Source organism: Anopheles ziemanni, chromosome 2 (assembly GCF_943734765.1).
Source record: "Anopheles ziemanni chromosome 2, idAnoZiCoDA_A2_x.2, whole genome shotgun sequence".
NCBI lineage: Eukaryota > Metazoa > Arthropoda > Insecta > Diptera > Culicidae > Anopheles > Anopheles ziemanni.
In genome coordinates, this window is record NC_080705.1 from 74,395,170 (window position 1) to 74,412,702 (window position 17,533).

At 47.0% G+C, this 17,533-nt stretch overlaps 4 protein-coding genes across 4 annotated transcripts; 3 read left to right on the plus strand and 1 right to left on the minus strand.

The window, feature by feature from the left end:
- Window positions 1–765: 765 nt before the first annotated feature.
- Window positions 766–2,733, plus strand: LOC131281029 (glomulin). The gene is made up of 2 exons (XM_058310281.1): window positions 766–1,450; window positions 1,521–2,733. Exons 1-2 carry the CDS (start codon window positions 766–768, stop codon window positions 2,690–2,692), a joined length of 1,857 nt encoding a protein of 618 aa, XP_058166264.1. The 3' UTR covers window positions 2,693–2,733.
- A 53-nt stretch (window positions 2,734–2,786) lies between these two features.
- LOC131294319 (ubiquinone biosynthesis protein COQ9, mitochondrial) lies at window positions 2,787–8,048 on the plus strand. The gene is made up of 3 exons (XM_058322365.1): window positions 2,787–3,533; window positions 3,608–3,817; window positions 7,777–8,048. The coding sequence occupies exons 1-3, from the start codon at window positions 2,787–2,789 to the stop codon at window positions 7,813–7,815; spliced, it is 996 nt and encodes a 331-aa protein (XP_058178348.1). The 3' UTR covers window positions 7,816–8,048.
- LOC131282868 (suppressor of cytokine signaling 4) lies at window positions 8,025–9,846 on the minus strand. Its single transcript, XM_058312412.1, has 2 exons — window positions 8,818–9,846; window positions 8,025–8,725 (listed from the first exon to the last, which is right to left on the minus strand). The coding sequence occupies exons 1-2, from the start codon at window positions 9,696–9,698 to the stop codon at window positions 8,431–8,433; spliced, it is 1,176 nt and encodes a 391-aa protein (XP_058168395.1). The 5' UTR covers window positions 9,699–9,846; the 3' UTR covers window positions 8,025–8,430.
- A 1,613-nt stretch (window positions 9,847–11,459) lies between these two features.
- On the plus strand, window positions 11,460–17,213 carry LOC131294320 (scavenger receptor class B member 1-like). The gene is made up of 6 exons (XM_058322366.1): window positions 11,460–11,562; window positions 14,676–14,767; window positions 14,828–15,049; window positions 15,147–15,431; window positions 16,155–16,749; window positions 16,828–17,213. Exons 2-6 carry the CDS (start codon window positions 14,729–14,731, stop codon window positions 17,211–17,213), a joined length of 1,527 nt encoding a protein of 508 aa, XP_058178349.1. The 5' UTR covers window positions 11,460–11,562; window positions 14,676–14,728.
- Window positions 17,214–17,533: the final 320 nt, after the last annotated feature.

Here is a 17,533-nt window from a genome sequence, read left to right on the forward strand (position 1 = left end):
CGATGTTTACATCATCCGATTCATAACTTAAGCAGCAGCAAAACGATCCAAAACAGAATATTATTTATATTTGATACGACGTAAAGCTTGATAAGCTGTACGCATTCTTCTTAACAGTAAATATGGCAAAAAGTATAAATTATTTCTCAGAGAAACGTTATCAGAATATTTGTTTACATAGGAAAAACATGTTGTGCGTGAATAATCCCCTTTTCGTGATATTCATCGTAGCCCTCGTTTCTGTCAAACTTTGATTGTTGATGAAATAATCAAGTAAAGTGCCGAGATCATTCGAATTTCATTGATCACAGGCGATAGCAACCCGTCTGCAGATAAAAGGAATAGCTCCAACGTAGTGCTTTGAATATGTTTCTTCGAGCTTTTGGTAATTTTCGACGATCACCAATCAGTTTGTTGGGTAAGTAGCCGCGGATCGTGGGAATGAAAAATTGTTTCATAAGCGCCTGTCAGTCGAGCCGTTTACAAGTGTACCACACATCCAGGCGGAGTTTAGCGAAATCATTTATTTGTTTAGATGTAAGATTACGTGCAGTGAAATTGCGAACAATCGCATCCATAGTGTTCCGAAAATACGGCAAAGAAATTATACAACATCTATCAACGAAGAACGCAATTTGACGGCGTCAAGAAGTTTGCGGTGTGTGTTTCATATTGTTGAGCAATCGTCGACGACGCACCTATCCATCACAACAACAGACACTGACCATCCATCCATCGGCACCCGTTTTTTCCGTTTGTAACAAAATGGATGTCCTCGAAGCTGTAATTGGGAAACTGGAGCAGGGCGAATACAAATCGGCCCTCGATGTCATAGCCGACTCGGCCAACGATACAATGATAAAGGTACAAACCATGGATCTGATATCCCTGATTGCCGGTAATCTCTCGGATGACAATGCAGAAAACAAACCAGACCTTTACACCACCTCGGAAACACTTTTGCATCGACTGGCCCTAAAATGCACCCCACAAGAAGTGTTGTTCGAACTGATCGAAAAGCTTGGTAATGCACCTAGCGATGAAGTTTTCACGTCCTTGCTGAAAGTGGCACAGGTGGCCATCCTGCGACTGCCCGCGAAGAACGCACGTTGTATCGAGTGGGTGTTTAATACAATCATGGAATACCTCGAGAAGATACCGTTGCCTGAGAACGTGAACAAGGACATGGACGAAGAGGAAGAAGTCTTATTGGAAAATGATGAAACTGTCCGCAGGTGGCTGCAGTTGTATCTGACGATGCACCTTTTTCTGGAACCAATTACGAAGCATCTTGATCGGCCATCGGGAAGCATTTTCTTCGAAACTATTCTTAACCAGAAGAATGCATTAATTTGTTTCGTACTGCAGTTGATGGGAAAGTTGTTTCCACTGCTGCATCTGCAGCGAACCGAGCAACCGAGAAGAATGCCCCGAGAGCGTCCTCTTCCAGGTATAACATGTTTGGCGCTAGGATTAGCTTAGGAACTAAATGTCTAATACCTCTGCTCCGATCATTTTAGCCGCCAAAAGTTACTCGATCCAAGTGGCCGAAGATATGGCTAGCCTTATTTTAACGCTTGTCAAAGATCCACTATTCTTGTTGCCCTACGGAGAGAGAAGAACAATGTATGGCCGAAAACGTACCAATACCGCCGTACGGTTGCGCGATGAAGCAGGAGACGATGAAGAACAAACTGCTGGAAACGATTGCTTTTTAAACCATGAAAAGTACAAGGTGGAAGGACTAGCGGTGCTGTATTATCTTCTGCTGGGAGAAAATTTACTACCTGCGAGCGTACCCCAAGTGTATGAAGCACGCTACATTTTCGAAATGGGACTCTACTACGTGGTGCAACTCGTCAGCTCCGAACGGACGTTGGTTTACTTCAAAGGAATCCGATTGGCCCAAGCTTTAGTTAGATTGCTGCGCGGTATTGAGCTAACGGCGAAAGATCTGGACGCACAGATTCACAGTACGTTTTGTAAACGGTTCATTCGTGCCCTCGAGCGTACGGGGAGTGTTCGTAATCGAGAGGTTGGACTAGCCGTGCTTACACAGTATATCCATTCGTTTGACGATGAAGGTCGCTACACGGTAATCGCTTTCATGTTGAAGAAATTCGAGGACGATTCGGTGCGATCGTTTGCTATCAGTTGCTACAAAAATCTTGTCTGCGACGCGATTCGGCAAAACAAATCCGACACTCCGCTTCCAAGATGGTACAGCGGGGAAGTGTTACGTGATATGTTAACGAAACACATCTGTGTACTAAAGCACGGTGTAAAGACGGACCTCCTGGATAACTCCTACAGTATCACCAGCGCCATCTCTGCCCTATGGGTGCTGCTGAAGACGGATCAAGCGAATCACAGCCACGTCTGGGACTACTTCGACGTGCTAGAAAATCATTTCCTACTCGAGCTTCGAACGGCACTCGACCTTAGTAGGGCCCACTATCAGAGTGAACTCAAAGCGACTGTGGACGGGAACCACCAGCAGTTGGGTTTGGAACCGGCGACGGAGCTCACTATTAGCACACTGAACGGCGGGGAACAACCGCCAGTACTAACCAGAGAGAAGAAGGTTGATATTTGTAAACAGATGCTGTTGCGATTGGATATGCTAGATTTCAACTTGGCTCGGCTCAACCGTGAAATCGGTCAAATCAAGGAAAAACAGTGTAATCGTTAATAAGAAATGTAGTCTTCCTGTAACGATAAGTACGAAATAAAGCGATCAGTGCGGATTCAAATTAACGTGAATTCATAGTTATTTTATTATTAACATGCATACTACTTGTACAAATCTTATCTGCTGTTTTTTTTCAATTGCAGGCTGTAACGTGAACCTTACCTCGAGGACAATCTGCAACACTAGAATACCAGCAAATGCAGAACATGCAACGACACCGAAAAGGTATTTCAGCTGTACCGGAGCCCCTTTGAGGGCAAACGAAACATTCGACGACTTTCGTGCTCGCGAAGAACGCAAAGAGCAGGAGTATGCACAACAGCAGCAACAACAGGCCAGCGCAACATCCAGCACCGGTTCCACCACCACACATTCGGACTCTTTTTCGTCCACCGGTGGCGACCAGCAGGAACCTATCGATCCGGACGTGGAACGAACGAAGGCAATGATTTTGGATGCCGCCCTGGCATACGTACAATCACACGGATGGTCCAAACAAGCGATCGCTGCCGGTGCCGAAGCGGTAAACTATCCTAGCGTAGCGCACGGGCTGTTCCCACGCGGCGGTATCGAGCTAGTACATCACTTTTACCAGCAGTGCAACCTGAAGCTAGTCGAACACCTTAAACAGCAGACGGCAGACGTAGACAAAGTGCCAAATCCGTCCGAGTTTGCTCGCAAAGCGATCGAGTTTCGTCTACGGCTACTCGAACCATACCTGAAGTATTGGCCGCAAGCGCTCGGCCTGATGACGCTACCACCGAACGCACCACACTCGTTGGCTAACATGCTGACCATGGTCGACGATATCTGTTACTATGCTGGCGATCGATCGGTTGATGTAAGGCAATCAATTTCTTTCCATCTAAATGAAACGAATAGTTCAAATACTCAAACACATATTCTTCCAATCAGTTCAACTGGTACACACGCCGGATCGGTCTAGCTTGCATCTTCAAAACCACAGAACTATACATGCTCCAGGATAACTCGACAGGATTCGAAAAGACCTGGCAATTCCTTGAACGGCGCATGGAAGAGGCTAGCTTAGTGCACGAGTTCCTAGTCAAGTCGGAGGGTGCAACACATCAGTTACAAAATGCGGTCGGCTCAGCCTTTACCACGGTAGCGTATTTTTCAGGAACAAACACACTCTTATGTTGTGTCTTATGTTACATTAAAAAAGTATTTTATTATCTATAAATTAACGATTAGACAATTACACTTTAAAACGGGTTTCGCGTGAAGGATGGACAAATACGGTACGGACGAATACGGTACGGACGAGGCAGCTCCCGGGAGACGATACGCGTCCTCTCGCTAGGACGGTCGGGAAGCGAAGCGGCCATCCTGTTGTTCACCTCGTCCGCTATCGGATACCGATAGCGGCGAGTGGAAGGATGGCTGCGTACGTTGCAGCTTCCAGTGGATGATGAAGCTGCGTCTCCACAACATCTCCCCCTTTTATTTCCGATAATCGTTAAGCCAACGAGGAAGTCTTCTTTGCCTAGAAGACTTTCGTGGCACCGTTAGCGGCTGAGTCGAAACACTCGGAGCTGCTTCCGTAGGTCCGCATGACGGCTGACGTAGTGGCGCTTGCGAGACAGCTGTGGATGGTGCAGGCGGCGGAATCGGATCCGCCGGGTCAGGAGCCGCCGGGCCAATGAAGGAACTGCTCGGTATCTGTTCCGTAGGCGCTCCCCAGTCGCCCATCACTATGTCGTAGGGCAGATGAGGGGACGTTGTTTGCTGACCCAAGTGCGACGGGCTACGAAGGTTTCGCTTTCGTAGCTGATTTACGTGCCGCCTAATGGTACGCCCATTTTCCGTTGCTACCTCGTACAGCACACGTCCACATCTTCGAATAATGGTCCCCGGAATCCATGTTGAGTTTCCTGAGAAGTATTTTGCCAGAACCTTATCACCTTCGTGGAAACTTCTACGACTCTCGCTCTGCTGTGACTGATGAGCCGTCGGCGGCCGCAGTAAATCGAGCGCAACCCTCGGCTGTCGACCGAACATAACTTCGGCGGGCGCCTTCCTTTGGTCCAGGAGCGGGTGAGGAGTTGTTCTGTAGGTCTGTAGAAAATTGTCCAGCGCCTCGTCTGATGAGGATCCATCCATTTGACCCTTCTTCAAAGCCCCTTTGAAGGTGTCGACGAATCGCTCAGCCTGACCATTCGACTGAGGATGGAAAGGTGGCGATGTGACATGCTGGATGCCGTTTCGGCTGCAGAATTCCTGAAACGATTCACTGGTGAATTGCGGTCCGTTATCACTCACCAACGTTGATGGCATCCCAAAACGAGCGAAAAGACTTCGCAGTATTGCTATCGTTGTTGAAGACGTCGTGTTCGAGGTTTTGATGATCTCCGGCCATTTGGACAGCGCGTCCACTACCACCAGATACCAAAAACCTTCTATTGGACCGGCATAGTCCACGTGCACTCTGGACCAGGGACCTGATGGTTGTGGCCATGGAATGGGGTCCACCCGTGGAGGAGCCTTGGATGCCGCTGCGCATGGCTCACAGGATGCAACGTAATCCACGATGTCGTCGTCTATAGATGGCCAGTAAAGGAAGCTCCGTGCGATCGCCTTCATGCGTTGAATGCCGGGATGCCCATGATGAAGTTGCTCCAAGCATCGCGTGCGCAGGGTTTCAGGGATGACCAATCTCTCCCCGAACAAAAGGCAACCTTCCACCGTTGATAATGCGTCCTTCCTGTCACTGTATCGCCTTATTTCTGCACCAAACGATACTTTTGCAGGCCATCCATCTCGAACGTACGAGTAAACTTGTTGTAGTACTGGATCACTTTTGGTGCTACGCTCAACATCACTGAAAGCAAGTGGAAATGAGCTGACGGGATTTACGGCTACAGACTTTGAATCGTTTTGTAAGTCGATGCTTGCTATAATATTTTCTGCTTCTGGCTTTGCGTGATCCTCCGGTCGTTTTTGCCGGAAAACAGGTAGACTGTTTTCTTTAATCTGCCGCGCAATGCGTGCATTAGTGCACTTTCCTGGCCCGCGAAATACCTCCGGAAACTTGGGCTCTACATTCGCAACGATTTGCGGAATCGTGGCTAGCTGCCCACAAAACGCATCTAAAGGCATCGAACCTAATTCGAATGCGTCTATCAAATCGGCTCCGAAAAGTTCCAGTTCAGCTTCTGAAACGCGAATTGTAGCCTTTTTTGTATTTTCACCGATTCTAACCGTTGCTTCGAATTCGCCTGTTAGTTTTAGGTTCGACCCGGATGCTGTTTTTGCCTTTACGCCGGCGTTTGTTAGAGGCGGGCTGCCAACGCGTTCCCAGAGGCTATGGCCAATTAATGTTATATCTGAACCCGTGTCCAGCTGGAGCTTTAGGTTGGTTCCGTTTATAATAACATTAATGTACTTACGGCATGAGGCCACGGTACATACGCTGACCGTTACGGCTCTCGTCACTGGCCGGCTTTCTCGATATCTTGTTCGCCGGGTGCCGCTGCTTTTGTGGGAACAGAAACCTTCCCGATGCCCGATCTTTCCGCATGATCTGCATTTTTGTGTCTTGTACGGGCAGTCTCTGGTCCAATGTAGTTCGCCGCATAACCAACATGGCCTGCTTGGAGTACTTTGCAGTGAAGAACGGTGATGCTGAAAGCTTTTCGATTTTGTAGTATCATTTGCTTCGTGCAACATTTGTACTTGCCGTTCGTGTCCCTGAATGAGGGCACTGTCTCCTTTTAGGTTGGTTATGCGTCGGCACTCTGCGGTGAGCTGGTCCAAGGTTACTTCAGGGTGATCCTCTATGCGCGCTAGTAACCTTGTCCGGATCTCAGCGTCTTTCTCGTCCTTAAGTCCGCACACGAGGATGAGGCATTTGAACTGCTCTTCGCTCATTGCCGGTAACTCGAAATCAACACACGCTCTGTTGACCCGGCAAGCGTAAGCCACTAGGTCCTCTGTTCGCCTTTTTTCCGTCTGGAGGCACCTATATCGCTTGCTGAGGGTCGATTCCGCCTTCCCGAACAGGGCTTTCTGCTTTGTCGTCGTCTGCTCGAAGGTGAGTTCCCGTGGGGCAAGTGGCAGAATAAAACTCACGTAACGAGCATGCTCGGCGGTGCCCAGCTTGCGCACCAGTAACCGCACTTTTGCCGAATCGTCCAACCTGGACGCATCAAGACTGAAGAGATCGTCGTAGCGGGAAAACCACGCTTCGAACGTGATGCCATTTTCGACGTCGAAACGGAACTCGCTGATGTTTCCCGCCAGGGAATCTACGATTAACTCTGGGTTACTCACGGGCTGCTGCTGGGGCGGTGTGTGTTGTTTTAGGGCTTGCATCATAAACTGCTGCTGCTGCTGCATTTGCTGAGACATCGTTTGCAGCATCTGGTAGAGGAATGCGTTTTCCGGGCTCGTGAAAGATGGTGCTGGGACTCCATTTTGCGCGCTTGGAGTCGTCGATGGCGCCGGGTTGAAATTTAACGATGGCGCCGGTGCTTCGCTTCGGGGCGCTTGCCAGGGCGCCTGCGGGTTACTCGAGGTCATCGGATGTTGCAATCCTCCTACGCCGGATTGTCCGAAGGATGACCTCCGCTGCTCCTCGTCGGGCAAAGCGCTCGTTTCCATGCCGCTCAATCTGCGTCGTTTTGCACTCGGTGGCGGAATTTTTGTAGATAGGTTTCCACCACTTTTCACACGCACGACACGCGATATAACTTAAAACTTTATCCTCGTCGCCACTGTTGTGTCTTATGTTACATTAAAAAAGTATTTTATTATCTATAAATTAACGATTAGACAATTACACTTTAAAACGGGTTTCGCGTGAAGGATGGACAAATACGGTACGGACGAATACGGTACGGACGAGGCAGCTCCCGGGAGACGATACGCGTCCTCTCGCTAGGACGGTCGGGAAGCGAAGCGGCCATCCTGTTGTTCACCTCGTCCGCTATCGGATACCGATAGCGGCGAGTGGAAGGATGGCTGCGTACGTTGCAGCTTCCAGTGGATGATGAAGCTGCGTCTCCACAACATCTTACAACAGTATTTTAATGCAATATATATTATTTTTTTGTCATATACAGGCTCGCAACATCTTAGGATTGAATTTTGACCGCCGATGATTCGACCGCTTCCCGTTCCGATGTTTATGGTCCTGCCAGTGGAACTCGAAACCAAATTATGTGTACTCAGGAACCCGTAAATAGAGAATAAATCTGCATCAAAGTAGCTTAGAAATGTGGAACATTCGAGCCATGCGAGTATCATGAAATGAGAACTTCCCGAATAGCAATCTTTATGTATTCGCAAAGAATTGAAAATCGAGGTAATGTTTGCTCACTTTTATATTTTTTTCTCTTTATTATGTAGTCGATCAATTCGGTCTGCTTATCTTTGGTGATACAATTGTGACAAAGAAAGTAATGTTATGTACACATCATTCGTTACTATCTGTGGAAGGAAACATAATGGTGTAGCGAATTTTACCGCCGGCTAACATTGCTCCGCATCAATTTACTGGCTAGTTGTCGGAGCGAAAGGTAAGAGCTTAGAAGAGAGTTGTGCGTATCCGCCTTTGTGAATCGTGCCGTGATTCATGCTACTCTTATCAGTCCGACTCTAGCTTTACATGAAGTGAGTTAAAATGTAAAAACCTACTGAGATTTCACTGGTACAGTTTACAGCCGGGCGTAACGCGACCAGTTGATTCACCTTTCCTTCCAAATGACCTTCCTCCTCTACAGGTCGTAGAAGTTTTCCTCCACGTACGTTTTTAGCTTTTCCGGCAGCGGCAGTTGGGCAATATCTTTAGGATCAATTTTTTGTCGTATAATAAACCGACATAAATGCTGTAGTGTGGAAACTTCGTAGAATCGATTGATCGGCTTGGTAAGCCGTACAGGAAATGGGGGCATAAATTTCGAGTCCTGCCTAACGTAGCCTATCACACCGTACTCAGATTTCTTTATCGTGTCCTCCACCAGGTCGACCAGTGTTTTGTAGTTGGTTGTTGTCGGTAGCCCCGAGAATGACCTAACAAGAGTGAAAGAGAAAAAGCAAGTTCGTTTATGAAACTCTAACCTGTTCAACCGATTCATTTAATAAACGAACCAACAGTAACTCACCAGTAGTTATTTTCAAAATCAATTCGGCAATGCAGCGTTATGCCGGAACTACGGAAGCTGACAGTAAACTGGTGCTTTTCGGTTTGCGAATCCCGCACCAGAAACGTGCCAGTTTCCTGCTTCGCCAGCCGCTTCTGTGCGGCGGACTGGGTCAGCTTACCCCAGTACCATCCGTACTGCAGCAAGTCTTCGCGCATCCGGATCATCATGTCGTCCATATTTTGTCGATTGTCGTCAACCGTGTCCGCCTCAGATTCCGCCAGAGGCGCACTCGTATTTGGTATGGTATCTCTATTCAGTATCACAGGTTGGTTGGCATTGGGTGCGGAAAACCGTATCGGGTTCTGCGTGTGCCTTTCGATCACGATCCGGGCGAAGTCGTTTCCTCCAATACACGACCCCGCGTCACGCGCAGTGCCATTGCACTGACCTGAGGCGTTGTTATTGCTGTTCGCATTTGAGCTGCTGGTGCCTAGCGTTCCCGAGGGGTCCTGTTCGAATGCTTTCACTTTGACCGAGGTGAATTTCTTCTGGAATCGCTTCCGAAGAGTGTAAAACACGCTGCTTCCCTGGTGCTGCTGGCCGCTGTGATTGTTTTCATCATTTATAAACAATCCTTCTTCCTTGACAGTTCCACCACCATCATTTTTCCTACCGAGGGATGTTGTGCCTGCGGCGGTCGACACTATCGGGCGCTCCCTTCGGAGCGATAAAAACCAATTGAAACGATAATTCCGCTCTGCTGTCGGTGCGGCGCTCGACAGAGGAAACCGCGTCCGGGGAGCTGTGGCCGATTTGGATACTCGATCTGTGCTGGGCAGTTCGTGGCCACTGCTTTCGCCCGTTCCTGTTGCCCAGCTACCTCTGTTCGTTTTCTCCATTGGAATCGACGGGGATTCCCTTTGGCTTCCCGGACAAAACTCACCGCGTAACAGAAAAGAACGCAGGGCGGAAGCTATTCACATTTAACACATTTGTGTATTGAGCACGACTGTTGAAAATTGCTTAATTTTTCCACTACGCCAGGATCGAGCGTCTACGGATACAGTAAATCTTTTTCTGGTGTATTTTGACGTCTGACGTGCACGAAAAACACAGACAAGAAATTTTTGACGTTTGACCGAAAACCCCTATGTTGACGAACAGCTGCAGTATGGTTCAAATCGACCGTTTCAGTTTCAGTTCGGCAGTGAATCAGAGCGGAGGTTAGCAGTGCAGTTCCTGAAAGGGTTAGCGGAAAAGTAAGGTTACGGCACGACCGCGTGGTCACGCCGAGCTGGAGCTCAGGTCAGAAAAATCCTAGCTGCCGCACATCTCGTTCTGTTTGAGTCAATCAAGCGGACCACGAGTTCTTGTGTCCTGACAACGGAAGGAATTATCCCTCCCGTGGCCGGCGGGTGGACATATGGCTATTATTAGTCGGTCCTAAAGGACGAGCCCCTTCATAGGAGTTCGGACAGAGTCGGTACGCCTCTGATTACGAGTAAGGGAACAAACGTTCGACTTAGCGTAGGAGGATATACCCCGACTCGCATAGCGAAAGAAGAAGAAGAAGAAATCGACCGTTTGATCTTCAGATGAGCACTGTATTAGCACTGAGTATTAGCTCATGAAAATGGCAAATTATTGGCCTGGACAGAAAGCACATAAAGTTCCATTGAATATTTCCATAAGATACCATGGTGTACCTACGATATAAGAGGACATTCCCAAATTATGCTTACAATTCATTTTACAAGCTAGCCAATTTTCTTCAATGCAACTGATGTATGTCTTGTTGTAGTGACTCAGAGTGCAAACCATTGTTCACCATCGAGAATAATTCTTATGCAGATGATTGACTTCCGCTTCTAGAGGTTGCGGTCGAAAGAGATATACCAGCAAATTATAGCTACGTTGTTGGCTTAAGTCAATGGTATCCTAAGCCAAATTATCAAGAAATTTGGGTTTGATTAATGATGAACAATTTTGATTAACAATTTTGAATGATTGACAATTTTGCAACTTCACATCACCATACTCTCCTTCGACGAGATCCAATTGAAACACAAATTGGTTTTTTTAAATAAATATGAAGATTTTCAAGAGACTTTTCTCAGTTGGAAATTACATCTTTCCGCGCCAGGCTCGACGGAAGAAAATCGCTCGTCAATGTGTAAGTGAATGAAGCGCTCATCAATCGATGATCGCTTAATTCCATGAGTGAGCATCAGGCCACAGACTATTTCTTTCTTCGGTCCCTCTGGAGTTATCAGCTTCATTGACCAATACAAATATAGTTTTCCAGCCAGAAGATAAGGCGCCCGATCCATTACCATGCCATTGTGACGGTAAGGGAAAGCATCAAAAGTGGTTCTAGAGTAGATTAAGGACTTCAGTTCAGTGCCGCGCGTCAACAAGTGCACGGTGTTTGCGTCCGAGCACGCTGGAAAGAAAGCAAGGCAGGAACGGCTCCGTTAAGTGTTTCAGTGAAGACGATAGGCCGTCTCTGTGGTCGGTGGTGAACCAGATTGTGCGATCCGCTGTGGACCCTCGGCGCGTACGACGTACTCGCGATCAGATAATTTGTAGTTACCGCCACCATGCCCGAGTTGGTTGCCCTGAACGGGCCGGCAACGGCCGTTCCGGTGGCACACAAACCGCTCCAGAATCGAACCAGTGCCCTGAATACGTTGTTCTTCTACCTCGGTCTCGACGAGCGTGTCCATAAAGACGACAGAAAAACGCAACACCTCCGAATATTGAGTGAGTTGATTAGATCAAGCGTTTGCTTGAATAAATGCAGAAGTAAAAAATACAGTGTGCCGTATTCCCCAAAAATACGAAAGTTGTCTAGCGTGGTTGCTTGGCAACAGAGCGTGCACATGTCCTGTCGCGGTACGCACTTCCTGGCGCTTATCGTGCGCACATGGTACGCTCATCTGCTGATGGCAGGTGAATCGTGATTGGTTTGGTTTATTTATTAATTTTTTGTTTCTTCGTTTTCCTGTCGAGTGCCAGATTTGAATATTGAACTGTAGTGACCTCCGCAGCGGACGTTATCAGTTTGGTTGCGCACTCGAAAAAGGGCGACCGAAGAAAAAAACAAACAGGACCGTTAACGAAAGTGAACCTTCATCGACACATGTACGACGGGTCGGCTGTCGCGCGTACGTGTGCTTCGTGCTCCGTATCTCGATCTTGCGCAGAGACTCATAATAATCCCGCTTACTCGACCAACCCACCGAGCCAGCGCCTCGACCCGTCCGGCTGTGATTTGAAGTGTATTTTCTTTCCCCGGTCTCTTCCGCTTTCATTCGGTGGCGGCGTTTAATTTGCTTCCGCATTAGATTCCATCGCCCATGCGCTACCCGTTGCGGGGTTTTCTCACGCCGGGTTACATTGGGTTCGTCAGCTGTGGTTCTGAGTCCGATAACTGCGTACCAGCAGTCAAAGCGCGTGGAACGATGGCTTCGAGTTGATCGACGGTGTGGCGTTCAACGCGACGTTCTTGTAATCACCTTTCGACATTTGCCATTTCCGAAATTGTGGCATAAATCAGTTTTTGCACCACGGGTCACGGTTTGCCATCGGGACTGACCGGCTTCTTAGCAGCTCACATTCGCAACAGCGTTCTTTCTTTGCCACAGTCACGCCTAATCTATCAGGAAGTAATCGGCCTTAGATTATGGCCGCTTTCCCGCTTTCAACGGGAGCAACGTGCATGTGTTGCGATTGATTTCAATTGGGAAAGAAAATCTATTATACTCGGCAGGATCGACGGGATTTTTGCGCCGATGTACTGTGACGCTGGCTAATCGCACTCAATGACTATCTATCACCAGCGCCACCATTTACCCTGCCCATTGCCGGCCCCTTGCCGACCGACGGTTTACAATCAGTGGTAATGGGCACATCGTCTGCCTTGAGTAGCCCGCTGCAGGGAGGATTACGTTCCACAGGCACAAACACATTAACTCACTCACGATCCGATCTGCGTTTTGCTTATATTTATTTATTACATTTTCTCAACCCGACACACGGGGGCCACATCCCAACAAACAACGGAGCATTATCGCCAATCGCGCCAATCGCGCCGGTGGACGGCAAGGCATGTCAAGGAAATTGAAAACACATTGTTCGGCAACGATCTTTTAATGATCAAGCGCCAGCAGCGTGGTTCGGGGCCTTAAAAAAATAAGAATTTACGTACCGGTTATTCCCGGAGATATTCCAAAATACCGCAGTTTTCGGGAGTGAAACCACACTGGTCGACGGAATATCGCAAGGTCCCACGTGATTCATTGGGAAGAAATGGATTTTTGTGTGTCTAATCCTTGCTACACTACATTAACCATTTAATTTCTTTACTTTAAAGCGTAACGAGCGTAAGCGTAACTACAATTATCACTTAACTACTAAAAAAGTTGAGGAAAAATGAAATATGAAAAATGTATTAAGTTACAAAATATTAAGCTCGTATCATGTGTAAGCTGGGATGATTTTGAAACAAGTTTACAAATATCTGAGAACAAAAATGAAAAACAATTCATTTCATGACCTCTCAAGTATATATTTAAGGAAAAGTGTGAAACACTATTTACTCTCAAACCACCATTTTAAGGATACCTGGTTCACTTTTCCGGGCTTTTTTCATCTGCTGTTTATTTGTAATTAAAAAACATCAACACAATGCTGTTGCTATTTGTTAAGCAAAACATTTCTTTTTTTATTGGGTTAAATTTTTATAACCGAATTCGATTTTCATTCATATTAAAATAAAGCATATTAATTGTATGCTGCTGTTTCTTCAAATCATTTGCCTTTCGATGCCTATTTAAAGATATCTATTTAAAAATTAAAAGTCGTTGTTGGTTTATTTCTGCACCAATTCACAAATAGACTCTTTCATGCTGGAGATTTCGCGGTTGTTTGGGTTTGTTTTATAACTCCACATGCGTGTAGCTCGTGTTTATAGTTGACAAAGAGCCGTAACCACGTTGCTTCCAAATCCTTTCCGCTGTAGCAAAAGGATTTCTTTATGCTGCCGTCATTATCGCTGGTCCGGTACTACCGTGGCCATATCAAGGCCGCGAAAGGTCACCACGCACGTATACAGGCGCGCGCTACTGATAGTAATTCGGTGCCCTCTACTCGGGCGCTCCGTCGAACGATCGATAGCGGCGGGTTAAGCTGTGACGTTAACATGCGGCAACCGGCGATCGTGTTCGCATGTTTCAATTTGTTCCTTCTATTAACTGCGTGTATAAAGTCCAGATTAATCTCAACGATTACGTAGTACGGCTTTGGGGAAACAATCACTGGGGTGTCCTAGAGAGTACATCATAGGGGATGTACATATACAACAGATGAACAGACTGATGAGTTTTCAAAATTAAAAATTATTTTAATTTTCCATGTGGTCTGTAGATCATTAAGGTTTTGAGTGTAGTATGACATTTCTACACCAAATATCACAACTTTTATGATTTTATCATATCTTTTTAAATAACTACACTCGATACAGCACTAATCGATTGGTCAATTATTATTTCTCGTTCCTGTATATTAGTACGAGGAATTGTATTCTACTTGGCTGTTTGTTATCAAATTGTTGAAAACAACAATGTTTTGATCGATAATAAAACACCAAAATGTTTATTCCAACCAATTGTTCACCTACACTGTAAAATTTTTTAAACGTACAATGAACAAGTTTCAATCGTTTTGTTATCTGATGTGGGGTTTTGTTTGCTCAAATTCAATTGATTGTTCTTTTGATCTACTAGCAACTGGTCTTTGGTTTAGAGATTAAATAAATTAGTGATTTAATTAAAAGAAAATAATACATTCTTCCGATGTCTCCTAAATTCATCCAGCGCTTGGAGTGCTGTTCGTAATTTTCATTGGCAGCGCCATCGGTTTCTACATCATGTGGTGGACAAACATGTATAATGAATCCGTACTAGAGGTAATTGGTAATCATTTCTACCAGCTAAATCATTGCGATAAAATGTCTCTCCGCTCTCAGAATTTAATACTTCGTCCAAACGCCACGGCCACGGAATGGTGGGCCAAACCGCCCGTCTATCCACTGCTGAAGGTGCACATCTTCAACTATACCAACACAAAGGAGTTCCTTGCGGGCGTGGACTCGAAGCTGAAGGTGAAAGATCTCGGTCCGTACGTGTACAAGGAAACGGCCGAGAAGCGAAATGTCGTCCACAACACGGACGGAACCATTTCCTATCGGGTAAGAGAAGGCCATATCGGAAACGGGATGATCCTCACGGCGGGACAGCTTGAATAGTTAGTTTGTTGTGTTTCTGGTGTTATACCCGACTCCCTAGGATTACCGCTACATCCAGTACGAGCCCCTAGAGTCTGATGGAAAACCGTTCGACCAGGTCGTCGTTCCGAACGTGGTATTCCTCTCGGCGGTAGCGAAAAAGCGGTCCGAGACGTACTGGTCGAACATGATGTTCAACACTGCTGCAATTGGGTTGGGAGCCGCGCCGTTCATGACGTTGCCGGCCGATTCCTTCATCTGGGGCTACGAGGACAGCCTGCTGGGCCTTGCCAAAACGTTTTTCACCGATGGCATCGACTCAACCACCTTTGGCATGCTGATGTCGGTAAGTACTCTGCAGTAGTGTTATGAAAGTCAGATCGTGGAAGGACATGCTTTGAGTTAAAGACAAGCGCGATTGAAATGTATTCTAGGTACAATATCAAACACCTGGAATTTCATTACAAATAAAACTGATTAAAGAAATGATGAGAGCAATCACTGGTGGCACTATCAACATTGACGTTAGTGTTCAATGCGCAAACAGCTGAGAGAACTATTAACTAACTCGATGAACTATAACATTTAGGTGCATACAATAATTCTTGCTAATCACTGCTTCATTCCTCTTTTTTAAAGTTAACTTTTCATTTGTATAAAAGGTTTAAAAAGTTCAAAATGTGTGTATGCTACAAAAGTGCCTAGAACCAAATGTCATACGAATCAGCCTCAACTTCTATTCAGATCGTGCTTTAAGCTTATGAAATTCAAGAACTCACCAATGTTGAAAAATTAGAAAAATATAAAGGCATCTATCTGAGATAAAATAAAAAAAATATTTGAAACAAATATTCGCTATTCCACCGTTTACAACGTTACGAATTTTGCTCTCAATATAGGATAATGTGGAGGAAAGATAAATATTTATACCTTAACAGATGTGCAAGTTTCTTTCTACGCGATCCAGAACTGACGAAAATCACCGTCCCTTACTAAGGCTTATGAGACTTTCGAAAATTTAAAAGCGTTATGCCTTGCAATTTCTAAATGTTTTTCTTTTCCCCAACAGCGCAACGGAACCAGTGCGGAAAATTTTACCATTTTCTCGGGCGAATCCAGCCTCCAGGATCTGGCCATCATCAAGCAGATGGATGGCAAGTCCCGCTTGGATCTGTGGCATACGGACGAGTGCGACCTGGTCGGTGGTACCGATGGGACCCAGTTCCCACCGCACCTCATGGAGGGCCGGCAGACGCTGCAGGTGTTCATAAAGTCGCTCTGCCGGAAGTTCCCGCTCGTCTACGACAGCGAGGTGACGGCGCTGGACGGCATTCCGGCGTGGCGCTACAAGATCCCGACGACGGTGTTCGCGCATCCCGACAAGCACAAGCCGAACCACTGCTTCTGCCACCTGCAGTCCGGCGCGTGCCCTCCGAGCGGCCTGTTCAACGTCAGCGGTTGCTCGATGGGGGCGCCCATCTTCGCCTCCTTCCCACACTTCTACACCGGCGACCGGCAGCTGATCGACTCGGTCGAGGGCCTCGAGCCGGTGCAGGAGCTGCACGAGTCGTACGCCGACATTCACCCGCGGCTCGCCTTCCCGATCGACGGAGCGTCCCGGTTTCAGATCAACATCCAGGTGCAGAAGGCGTCCGGAATTACAGGTGGGTCACTCGTTCGGGAATGATAGTGACCACGCAAGGGAGGTTGCCAATAACGGTGGTCATTTCTATCCGTTGCAGGGTTGGAGAAGTTCCAGGATGGCCTGTACCTTCCGGTGCTCTGGCTCGAGGTCGTGCCGGGCGTTATCTCCGAGGAGCTGCGGTCCATGATCTACCACAGCACGTACAGCGCGAACGCGATCCAGATGTCGCTGCGTGTTGCCAGCTTGGTCTTCTTCGTGCTTTCGCTCGTGATGCTGCTGGCCCGATTCTACTGCTGTTCGAAGGTGACCAACAGTATGAAGCGCGACGAGCAGGAACGACACTCCGCGCAAGTGCGCTACGAAGAAAAGGCGCAAGAACCCACCCAAGTGGTATGCGAAAACAAACTGGAACAGATCAAGCAGCAGGACAGCAAGCCGGAGCAGAATCAGAATACTCTTTACCCCACCTTAACCACACATTAAACCCGCTGGAATCCATGAATACTCGTCTCGGGTGGACGGTGCGATCCGACCATTCTCTCTTAAGTAGAATATAAGCATCAGGCTCCAATCCTCATAACGTTGGCGTGAAACAATGATCGATCGTCGATAGCGGATTGGTTTAAAGCGCAGCTAAAAGCGGTTATGTGTTTCTACACCCTCTGCCGGTTGCGGAGAGCGAAGGCGAAGGCGTGCATTTAGATGTGCCAGTTGGATAGGAAATAGGATAGAATATACGGTTTACGCAGGTTTTTTTTTTTCGTTTGTATCATATCTTGTAAGTACCACCCGCTATACTCAAC